Source organism: Chanos chanos, chromosome 4 (genome assembly GCF_902362185.1).
Source record: "Chanos chanos chromosome 4, fChaCha1.1, whole genome shotgun sequence".
NCBI classification, from domain to species: Eukaryota; Metazoa; Chordata; class Actinopteri; order Gonorynchiformes; family Chanidae; genus Chanos; species Chanos chanos.
In genome coordinates, this window is record NC_044498.1 from 35951036 (window position 1) to 35963535 (window position 12500).

Sequence of the window (12500 nt, forward strand, 5' to 3'; positions counted from 1 at the left end):
TGTGTATATGTGTGTGTTTCTGATTCCTGTCACTCCCGACAGACAGACGAAGGAAACGGGCGACACAATCTCAGGAAGTTTTCTTTGGCCTGCCAGGGAAACAGAGCGTGGAGTTATGAAATAATGGGGGTGTATTTTTAGCAGTGTTGGGTCTAGGAAGTCTCCGGGGGAGAACCCCGGAGAGAGAGAAACGCTAAGGCTCCTACAGTACACAGCAAATGGCTCATTTGGCCGTGTTTTCCAAAAAAATGAATCTGCATTTGGCCCAATACAGCATGAAATGATACAAAACAGAACAACATGGTCTTTCACATAATGGAATGATACACAATACAACAGAGTGAAACACAACACAACACATTTCAGATTGTATAATATTATACAACACATGCAACATGTATTGTAGTGGAGATGTGAGATTCAAACTGATCTCATAGCTCCACCAGAAGTGCCTAAAAGCCCATCTTCAGTTGAGTTATTAATTAATATGCCTCTTTTATTTTCTTTTAAATGAATCACACAACAAATACAGACCAATTCTCAGATATGAGCAGAGATTCAAATGGGAATGAGTTACAAGAGCTGCACATAAATGTTTACCTGACTCCGCCCATCGTTTACACAAGGGCATGACCATGAGCCAATGAGATTTCATTCCACTGAAGTTCTCTTTGTGATTGTTTTGTATCCATACGTCGCCATAACGACTGGAATCTTGAGACTAAGCATTGTACAGCTTAGCTTAGCATAACATGACTCAAATACAGCTCAGAAGGAAACCAGATAGTAAAGCATAGTAAACAAGGCTTTGTACAGTTCAGTATACAAAGAATACAACATGGTATAGCTTAACAACAAACAGCCCAATGTCAACCACTATCTCTCAGACAGTAAGATCAAAGAAGGTGAAAAAGAACTGAAACAGAACCTCTTGTGAGACTGCTATGGAAAATTTCAACATTTTGTTGAAGGGAATGCTGTAGTAAGAATAATGTACCTTAATTTCCCTTTAGATCAAGTAAATATCATAAGATATGGCTGTTGTTCATTCTGTGAAAACAGAATCATGCTCCAGTGGTGTGTCTCATGAGTGGATGTTCAATTTGTGACAAAATGGGAGGATAAGCTGAGTGGATGAGCTGAGTTACGACTTGATGAAATTTTTTTGGGCATTATCTCATGAAAATGAGAGGTATTCAGCACTGTTTATCTAAAGTGCAAAAGTGCCCACTAAAATGATTTTCAACTTTTATGTCAACATAGACACTGCAAAGTCATGCTTTTCTTCATGCAAATGTAACAGGTTCTAGAAGCCACAAGGAATCGCAATGAGTATTTGCAGATATTAGTGTTTAACTTTACATGCTCAACTCAGTGAATCAAGTGAGGCTTTAGAAACTGTGACAACTGCTGACAGACATTCACTCACCTTGTCCCTCAAACCATTCATCTTCTCTCTCTTCGATTGCGAGAAATCATGTTATGGATGAATCACCTTTAAGGAAACTAGAGATTATATTGAGTGTCTGTGTGTGTGTTTGTGTGTGTGCGTGTGTGTCTGAAGTGAGGGTTATTTAGATAGCTTTAATGTAGTTTTCTCCCTCCCTGTGCATCTCTTGTCATGCAGTTCTGAAATGCAGTCGTCATACATCTCAGTACAATCCAGTCTCTCTCTCTCTCTCTCTCTTTCTCCCTCTACTTTTTATCGTAAATTTTTTTTATCGTTTAATTTTTATCGTCACTCTGTTCTTACTTCTTGCACTTTCTTATGACTGGTTCTGTCTTGTGCCCCCCCCCCCTCCCCCCCCCCCAACCCCATGCCTCCTCCGGCCTCCTCCCTCCCCCCTCCTCCCTCCTCTCCAGGGACTTGAGGAGTAATTTGATTAGCACAGTGGAGCCTGGGGCATTCCGTGGACTGGTAGCACTGAAGAGACTGTAAGTATGAAAGAGAGATTGAATGACTGACAGTTATATTGTCTCTGCTAATGTTCTTCCACTCACAATCTTTGCTCCCACCTCATGTAACATGACTCTAATGACTATACATGCACACATTAAGTCCAATAATGCAGTCCTCTCCACAACTACTGCACAGATGCTAATAATCTTTACAGATTTGACAATAAAGTTTAATTATTAATTTTTCTTCACTTTTATAGTAGTTTGCTATAACAATTCGTACCATATGCAGGTATTTTTGTGTACTGAAATATGCAGTTGTTTTATGCATATGCAGTTATTACAGACACCAGCGAAATGGGCTGGACGCATTAGATTAAAACGCTGCCTGAAGCCCTTTAGCCTGGCACTAACGACTTATGCTAACCGCAGAAATGAAAATTTAGTTTTTTAGTTACTTAATTCACTGTTCCGTCATACACTGTAGAATAATATTTCAACACAGGAAACTCGAGTTCTGCGGCAAAGGGAAGCTGACAGAGCTGAGTAGGTTTGAGAAAATATATTTGATTTTTTTTAAGTGGGTGAAGGGATGTCGTCTTCTCCGCTCACACAAATATGACATTTTAAAGAGGCAAAGGAAAAGGCTTCTGAAGAAGCAGAGGGAAGCAAGGGATGATGGGATGTGAGAGCCTTGGGTTTTTCTTGATGTGTCATGAAAGCAGACAGTGTCTGGGAGATGTTGGAGAGAGAGTTGACTGCGAAGCCAAGAGTTCTTCTGAAGATTCAAATACTGTTTGAAAATACACATGCACGGTTGCGCACGGACGCTCTTGCACGCACGCACACATACACGCACACGCACACACACACACTCACACTCACACACAGATGGTGGCAGATAAAGGAGGGGCTGTTTGCGTTGTGTAATTTTCTGCTGATTGTTGGGGGGGGTTTGTGTTTGCTGATTTGGGGAGAGTTTGCCAGAGCCCTCATGCTGGCCAGGACTAATTTAAGAGCTCTCAACTAGTGATTAGTCCTGTTCTACCCTCTCTCTTTCCTTCTGTCTCTCTTTCTCTCCCTTTCTCCTTCTCTTTTTCTTTCTCTCTCTCTCTCTCTCCCTGAAACACACTGAGCACACACACACACACACACACACACACACATGCACGCACACACAAACACACATACACACACACACACGTACTCAAACAGCTGCTGAGGAACACAGAAGCCCTCTAATTATATGTGGTGAGGGCACCCTACTCCTATCCACACGCACATGTGTATGAGAAAAAACAGCCAGCCAGTAATGGAGTGAGGGTGCTGGAATAGGAGAGTGAATGACAGAGAGAGAGAGAGAGAGAGAGAGAGAGAGAAAGATTTAGGAATTGTGTGTGGGTTTTAAATACAGCTGGAAGGCCTTACCTTCATCAACACTCCCATTGATCTGCAGGGTCAAAGGTCATGAAAGTTCATGAAATGTCATAGTCGATATCCTTTAACTCCAGAGGGATAATCACACTGTGTTAAACACCTTATCAGCACTGCTGTCTGATCCTGCTTTATTAAATCATTGTGAGAGTACACACATACTCACAGCCACACACACACACACACACACACACACACACACACACTGTCTCTTTCGCTCACTAACACTCATACTCTGTCTATTTGTCTGTCTGTCTGTCTGTCTGTCTCCCTCTCTATCTCTCTATTTCTCTCTCTCTCTTTCTCTCTCTCTGACTCCCGTCCCCTCTCTCTCTCTCTCTCTCTCTCTCTCTCTCACACACACACACACACAGATGGTGGCAGCCAAAGGAGGAGCTGTTTGCGTGGTGTAATTGATGCCACTTGGTGCAAGGATTTCAACACCTTGAATCCTTGTTTGCATCAGTGCTCTTCAATTAAGATACTATTAAAAGAGATTAATTCATGTATTAACTCAGTTAATAGGAATTCATTTATAAACTTGAATAGAAATAAATTTAAATCTGTCAGTATTAAACGTCAGCTGACTGATCTCAGTGTAAGTTCGTTTTCTCTATCTCTTCAGAGACCTCTCCAATAACAGAATGGGATGCCTGGTTCCTGACATTTTTCTTGACCTTGGCAATCTCTCCAAGCTGTGAGTAACGTCGGAACGACTGAATTCCACACATGCTGCTCCACCCTTTTATCTGAGTTGAATATACGGTGTTCCGTCAGTAGAAAAAAAAGTTATTCGATAACAATATGTGGATATGTGCTCACTTTTCTCCTTTTTTGGGCTGAATATGAACTATCTCTCTCACTCTGTCTGTCTGTCTGTCTCTCTCTCTCTCTCTATGTGTGTGTGTGTGTGTGTGTTTTTTTTCCAACAGAAATCTATCTGGGAATATCTTCACCACTCTGCCAGAGGGTCTATTTGTGCATTTGATATCTCTCCGTGTCTTGTAAGAGTTTCATGTGAAAAGACATGTATATGCCCCCCACCACCACCACCCCCCCCACACTCATTTTCTATCATTGTAATTGTTATACCTGTGGTGGAATGTGTGTGTTTGTATGTGTGTGTGTGCTTCTCTCTGCATAGACATTTTGCCATGGTTGTGTTACTGTCAGTTTTAGTGTACATATGCTTGTTACTTTGCATGCATCTGCCTGTTTAAGCATAAATGTGTGTGTGTGTGTGTGTGTGTGTGTGTGTGTTTCTCTTTTCAGACACTTTGGTACAGATTCTCTGCTGTGTGACTGTCAGCTGGAGTGGCTTTGGCTGTGGAGCAGAGATAAATCTGTCCGTATAGGAAATGACACAGTGTGTGTATACCCTACACACCTTCACAGTCTGGAATTCCGAAACCTCCGAAAACACCAGCTCACTTGCGGTAAACAATACACCCAAACACACGCACACGCATCCCTCCTCATACTGTCTCACTGTGCTGCTGTATATGTGTCTGTTTGTAGATGTGTTAGACTTTGTTAGCTAATCATAAGAGCTCTCTCTCTCTCTCTCTCTCTCTCACTCCCTGTCTCTCTCTTCTTTCTCTCTCTCTCTGTCTCTCTCTCCTCTCTGTCTGTCTGTCTCTCTTTCTCTCTCTCTCTCTCTGTCCTAGTTTGTCCCCAAGGACTATAGGGGAATTGAATCTTGTGTCAGATAATTGAATCAGATTTACCTTTTATTTTTGTGGTTGTGGATGTATTGCTCCGATGACAAACAGCATGACTCATATGTGAGTTGTGGGTTACATAAACTTCATAGTTGGGGTGTGTGTGTGTGTGTGTGTGTGAGTGTGTAAGTCTGATTCAAGTTCCTCTTACCTGCTCCTGTTCCATGTAATTGCGTGTTGCAGGGTTGAATTAGCTTGAAGAATCCAGACTTCTGTTCCATTATAGGATTACAGCAATAATGGCCAGGACTGTTTTACACATGGCTAATTCTCACTTCACTCCTGTCCCAACTCAGGCCTTTGCAAAACCTTATTTATTTACCTGACAAGCACACTACTCGCACAGCTACTGCATTCCACCACTCTTTGTGATAATATTTAGAGGTTGTTATGTCTGTAATGGACTGGCTGTAGGTTAAAGGAATGCTTTATGGACTCTATAGTAAACACTCGGCCAACACAGCAGGCTGAGAGAATGTTTATAGCTGTTTCATTCCATTAGTGCTCGATGCTGCTTGTTTCTTTGAGTTTCGGTGTGTTTTAAAGATTATTTTTGCACAAAAGGCATACAGTCATACACACACACACACACACACACACACGTTTCCTAAACCCCTGCCACTTTTCATAAGCATGCTCATTGTATGATAAACATCTGGTCCCATCAGTGAAGAACAAAGATTTTATCTGTCTCCTCCTTCCCTTGTCCTTTCTTTTCCACACTTTCTCTCTGTTTTCCCTTGCATGCTTAGTCTCCTCATCTTCCACTTCTCTTATTTTTTATTTCATCTTCACTCTGTTTAATTTTCTTTTCATTTCTATCTGTTTATCTTTTCCTCTCTATCTCTCTCTTTCGTTCTCTATCTCTCTCTCTCTCTCCTTCTCTTCCCTCTTCCTCTCTCCCTCTCTAACATTTTGAGTGGCTCAGTGATGAGGAGCAGATGGCAGAAGTAGCATATCTTTAAGGTCTTTGTTCTCTCTCTCTCACTCTCTCTCTCAGACACACACACACACTCACACACACACGCACACACACACGTTGACAGTTCTTGAGTGGCTATTTCAGAGACAACCTGCTGTTTATTACCTGATTCAGGAAGTTCATCTTTGGGGTTAGAGCAGTGCTTGCTGCCCCTTTTCTAGAAGAAGAACCAAAACTCTGCTCTCTTTTCTTCCACATATCTTCTCTCTCTCTCTCTCTCCCTCTCTCTCTGCGTGCAGAGTTGATGGACTGATCTTAACACTTAGACTGATTTATTAAGCGCATCCAAAGCTGGGTTTTTGCTTTTCAGGGGCAGGATGCAGTAAATGAGTAGGTTTCTTAGATGGAGGTGACTCAGTGAAAGTCTTAAGAAACTTCAATGCCTCAGCAGTTAGATCTCGATCTCTCTTTTTCTCCCATCTCTCTCTCTCTCTATTTATCTACCCCCTCCACCCATCTGTCTATCTATCTATTTATCTCTCTCCTGTTCCTCTGATCCTCGCGATAAGGAACAGGTCATGAACTGCAGGGCTATGAAATAAAGTCATATCATTTTACAGTGATTTCTCTATCCACGGATAGAAACGCTTGACCGAACACCTCGTTCCAATCATAAGCCATCATCACCCAAAAAGATAGGCCTTCGAATCAACTCTCTGTGAGACTCTTAGACACATACAGCTCTTTCTCATACATCCACTAATGTACTATGCCTAACAAAAATGAAACTTTTACTTTGGATATGCATGCAATAAATGAACCATACATGGAGGAAATGATGCCTGTCTTTGACCTTTACTGCCTTGAAAAATGATATGTTAGGAAATTACTTCCACAAGCGTGGGTTTGTCCTTCATTTCATGTGAATCCATGACCTTGTGCCAAACAAAATGTTTTAATCTGTGAGTTTGGTTTGGCTTACACATAATCCAAATTAATAATTGTGATTTTTGGTAGTGATGAGAATGGACTGAAAAAGCAGGTTGTAACAGGCTTGTGTGGTTTAAAGTTGACGTAAGTTTTTGTTTCAAAGCTGCAGTGGTTATCAGTATTGATGTAGATGGTGTTATGCATGTATTATTTGAAAACTGCTTGCAATGATGGAGTAAAAACTCTGTGTGATCCACATGCTATGATTGGCTTTTAGATTTGGTCCGCAGTTAGACGGATGCTCAGGCTTAGCCATGGCAGAGAGGAACAAGTTCAGTTGCTTAATGTGATAAACATAACAGAGTCAACTTACACACACACACACGTTCTATCTAATTACCGATCCATTTACAAACTGTTCTGAGTGTAAACTGAAAAGTGGAAAAAAAAACAAAAACAAAAACATAAACTGAAAGTTGAAAAGTCGATTAGAAATATGTTTGTGTAAATGTGGTTGGGGGAAAAAACATGTTTAAGAAGTTGGGAAAATCTGCGTTGGCTTTTTATTTTATAGACTAGACATAATTGAATTCCTAGCTCACTAAGTTTTCATTGTGTCATTTTTGTAATAGATGTGTGTGTTGGCAGAGGGCCCCCTGAGAATCAGTGACTTGAGCATGAATAATCACAGTGAGAGCAGCAGTTAGATAAACATCACAGGTCATTACAGTAGTTAGCCATTACAGTTCCTTGCACAAACTGCCCATTATTTCACCAGTAGTGCCCTGCTTTGCATTGATCTGAATGAAACTGAAGGCAGTGAAGCCACCATTTTGGAGCTGTTCCAAAGGGATGTCGTAATGTGTCCGGTCAAAGGCATTTGCTGTGTCCTGAGAAAAGCTTGGGGGAGTCGAGCTAGGACCCCCCCCCCCCTACACACACATACAAATGAACCCAAATGATCCCGAAAAGCCACGTACACCCATTCTCTCTCTTTCTGTTTCTCTCTCTCTATAACACACACACACACCCCCGCACACACAGGCACACACAGATACATGCGCACACGTGATTAATACATTCAAAGCCAATGTTACGCTCTAATTATATTTGTTGTTGTGAAGCACTTACAGAGCAAGATTAGAGCTGATATTCACATTAACGAGCTGTCCAGCCATTTTGCTCAGCCAGTCTCTCAGATGTTTGTATTCACTTAACAAAAACAGATGTGAAATATATCTATGAAAGTACACTTACTTTCACTGCACTCTCACCTGTATACAGGAAAAAAAACGGGTATTACCAATATTTATGAAAATTTGTAATATATTAATATAGTCATAAAAATTTAATTATTTACAACAGCCTTAAACAATAATTATAATTTAGTTCTATGTAGTTCTATATAGAAGTAAAATATATTCAATATATAATTTACTTCTGTAATTTAATTATCGCAGATCTGTTTTACTTTGATCATTGGACTGTTTTTACAGGTCTGTTTGATCCCAAAACATTGAACCATGTCTGCGTACACCTTTATTAATGCCATGTTGTGAGTCAAACTGTATACATGGGCTCTGGTGGTACTGCCGGACTATTTAATCTATATTTGCATGCTTAATTCACATTGAGTGGCACTCCCATGTTAAGTTTTATGATCCCATGGTTGGTAAAGTGCTGCTTGACAAATTTATGGGTCTTAATTTCCCTACGGTCACATTTTCTTGAGTTGCTCTGAGTTCAATTCAGACTTATTTTAAAGCTATTGATACCGTCAGGGTTAAACTTACTTGTGAAGGGGAGCTGTTTTGAGTATTTCCTTCATTAAGTGCAAATGATAATATTTTAGTTATTCAAACACCAGAAAGTGTTACAAAACTATGTAATATCTAAAGTGCTTCTTAGCTATGTCAAAAAAAGTGGTTATACATCTAAAAAGTGTTCATATACCACAGAATTGCAATTATATATATTTTACTGCTGTGTAAAATGCAAATTTAGTCACTGTACTCAGTGACTGTATCTCTCATGGATCTCTGTTTGTCACAGATGTTTGGTTTGTTGGGTGTAATGTTTGAGTCGACACACTCTGGTTGTGTTCTCAGACGGGCCTCTTGAGCTGCCTTTGTTCCAGCTCATCCCGTCCCAGAGACAGGTGGTGTTTCGCGGGGACCGGCTGCCGCTGCAGTGTACCGTCTCCTACCTGGACCCCTCTGTCAGCCTGAGCTGGAGCCATGAGGAACGAGCTGTCCACACACAGGAGGAGAGAGGAGTGATCGTGGAGGACAGCATCATTCATGACTGCTGCCTGGTTACCAGGTGAGAGAGGGTGATAGCTAAACGGAGGGCAAAATGGGACAGGAATAGTTTAGAGAGAGAGAGAGAGAGAGAGAGAGAGAGAGAGAGGTGCAGATAGAGGGACAGATGTGAGAAAGAAAGGGAAGAAAAGAGATTTAAAATAACCCATGTATGTTTTCTTCTTCTCACTTGTGTAGAGAGCCATATGTATACACACACACACAGACACACACACACACACACAGACACACACACACACACACACACAATCACATGCACATGCGCACAAGCGCACACAGTTTAATTTTTCTTAGGATTCCTGCTATGATTTAGACTTTTGTTCCTGGTGACCTTTATCGGCATGTAAAATGACAGAGCAGTCTGCCATCTTCTCACAACAATCTGTGGCCTCTTCTCCAGCGTTAGGCATCTGCACACTAACAAGAACAGATGCAGCATAGTAATTAGCGCGGTAAAGTAGCTAGCGGCTGCTTTCACACATTCTTCAGGTCAAGATGGCGTCTGTGCATCCTTTTCCTCCCTCTGTTTCCTCCTCTCTGCGTCTGGTAGCTTTGCCTCAACGCTTCACGTTTGACTCGAGGCCCCCAGAGGAACGACATGGTTGGTTATTAGTTTAACTGCCTCTCGCCTCGGGGCATGGAGTGAACGTAAATATTGATGGAGTGATGACAGGAATATGTTTCTCTGTGTCAAATGCTCCCAGAACGACACTCGTTCCATTTGCATGGAGCTGGGGAACGGCAGACGTCTTCCGCTCTCACCACTGCGGGGGGAAAGACATACTCACACGTTTCTCTTTCCCTCCCCCTCTGAATGAAAGATCATTTTCCTTTCATTAATGAGACTTTCTCACCCTCTCCAATGGAAGGAGTGATGACACATTTATGATGGTGGGATGCTGTAGATCTCTCTGGTTCCAGATTGAGGTTTAGATTTTGTACATACTGCACTGAATTGTGAATTGTGAGGGTTGGGGTTATTGACTGTTGATAGGCCAGTCCAGAGGCATGTTGGAGGGGGTACAGACACTTCTCCATGTGCTCTGTAATCTTGTGCTAGCTTGAGGTTTGAGGAGTTCTCTCTGCATGAATTACTTTTAGCTGGACTACCACTGGTAGGGTACAGCCCAGCTGTGCACATGCACGTGCACACGCACACACATACACACACACGCACACACACACACACGCGCGCACACACACACACACACACACACACACACACACACACACACACACACACACATTCATCTAATAAGACCCCCCACTTCCTGTGTTTTCCAGACTCATTCCCTCTGGAAGGTGATGGATTTTCTCTTGTTCCAATTCTGATTAGCTTTTGCAATTAAGTGTCTGCCTTTCCCTTGTACATACAAATTTGGCGTCTCCTTTTTTCCAAGTGGAACCTATACAGTAATGTTTCTCTTGGCCATGAGAATGTCCCACTGGACTGTCTTATGGGGCTGCCCTCATTTCCACCTCAGTTCAGCCAGCTATACCTGCTGGCCAAGGAAAACACACTCAAACTAAGTGGAGGGGGGGAGAGAGAGAGAGAGAGAGAGAGAGAGAGAGACTTTCAACTTTGTCTGTCCCCCCACTTCCCATCGCACTCCTTATAAACTCATATAGACAATCTGAGCAAGTCCATCTGTATGCACCATTTACACCAATAGTAAACTACCGCTATATACATGTCTGTTTTTATCCAAGCCCTATTTACTGACTAACCACTGTTAGTCTGACTGTGTAAATTACAATATAGTGTTACCACAGATTTCTTACCTCATTCATTTTTGTTGGATCAGAATGCCCAACAGTAAGGCTGATGTTTAGATTACTGTACTCTTGGCTTTTGTCTAACTTGACATTCTTGCCTGTGTGTTATCTTGGATCTTAGGGCAGTTCTGCCTTTTTCCTGAGGTGGGACATGTAGGTGTGATTGGTATCTGGGCATTGTTATTGTGGACCCAACTAGGCAAAGATATTTGTAGAAGTTATTATGGAAGTTATAGAAGTTATTTATTTTTTGTTCGTAATGCCCCTCAGAGTAATATCTTAATGTCTGCATTATGGCATATGTTTCTCATGGTTGCCTCTGTTTGTGTTTGTATGTGTGTGTGTGTTCATAGCTATTTAGGATCAGCTGGGTTTGTTTTTCTGCAAGGCCTCTTGCAGAACACAACAAATGTTTGTGTGTGTGTGTGTGTGAGAGTGTGTGTGTGTGTGTGTGTGTGTGCGTGTGTGGGCACATTAGTGGGAGGCCAGGATGTTATATATTGCTTCCCACATACTTCAACCCACTTTGTCTGTACATAGACTTACAAGAGTGATACAGTGGAACAGACATGTTGACGCATTTGTGTGTAGCTTAGCTTAAAACTAAATGACGATGACTTTTCCTCTTTGTAAAGTGTTGTTTTGTGTCCACTAAGTTCAGGCTTTTTCATAAGGCTGTGCGGTAGCCTCTGTCCCAGGTCAGGCACGTGTCAGCAGTATGAGTACAGACAGTACCTATTCTTCTGTCCTGTCACAGCTTATCTCTTTCCCCTCGTCTGGAGGTCATTTTTGCTTCTCAGAGGGTAGTTCTTGTGATAGAGTAGGGGGGAGCATGGTCTGTCTTTGTCACTTGATTCTCTCTCCATTGTAGATGCATTTCTTCTGCATTTTTTCAGGGGATCTTTAGTGTCTAGTTTGTAACAACTGTGTTTTCAACTGTCAGACCTTAAGCCAGTGCTGTGTCATTCACAGTGAGTGTAACAATTACCTCTTTGCTGGTTTGACTGGTACGTAATGTGTCTCAGCAGGCATATAAACAAACCAGCATGGTGAGTCCAGAGCAGTGCATGTATGAACCTTTGTGTGTGTGTGTGTGTTTGTGTGTGTGTGTGTGTTTGTGTGTGTGTGTGTGTGTGTGTGTGTGTGTGTGTTTGAGTATGCGTGCATGTGCGTGTGTGTGTGCATGTGTGCCTGTGTGTATGCATATATATGTGTGTGTGTGTGTGTGTGAGAGAGAGCCATAGGCGGGCAGAAGCAGGCCGTGAGGGTTAACGGTGAGTGTGCGAAGCCCTGTATCCCTGCTGAGTGTCAGTGCAGGTACACACATGCAGTAACTGATACCAACACTCAACGCTGTGTCTCAGGGAGAACTCATTAATCGGGCTAATGTAGAGCTCAGCTCACCTGAGCCAGTAGTCTGATCGCACAACAGGAATCTCACTTAATCCCATCTCCATGTTTTTTTTCTTTAGTCACACATCTAAGAGGATAAAAAAG

At 42.0% G+C, this 12500-nt stretch overlaps 1 protein-coding gene across 2 annotated transcripts in view; it reads left to right on the forward strand.

Moving 5' to 3' along the window:
• Positions 1-12500, forward strand: part of adgra1b (adhesion G protein-coupled receptor A1b) — a 105880-nt gene that overhangs the window by 19576 nt on the left and 73804 nt on the right. For both annotated transcript variants that reach the window (XM_030771436.1, XM_030771437.1), the window contains exons 3-7: positions 1864-1935; positions 3959-4030; positions 4266-4337; positions 4606-4769; positions 9015-9228. In XM_030771436.1, coding sequence (XP_030627296.1) covers positions 1864-1935; positions 3959-4030; positions 4266-4337; positions 4606-4769; positions 9015-9228 — 594 coding nt within the window. The remainder of the gene's footprint in view (positions 1-1863; positions 1936-3958; positions 4031-4265; positions 4338-4605; positions 4770-9014; positions 9229-12500) is intronic.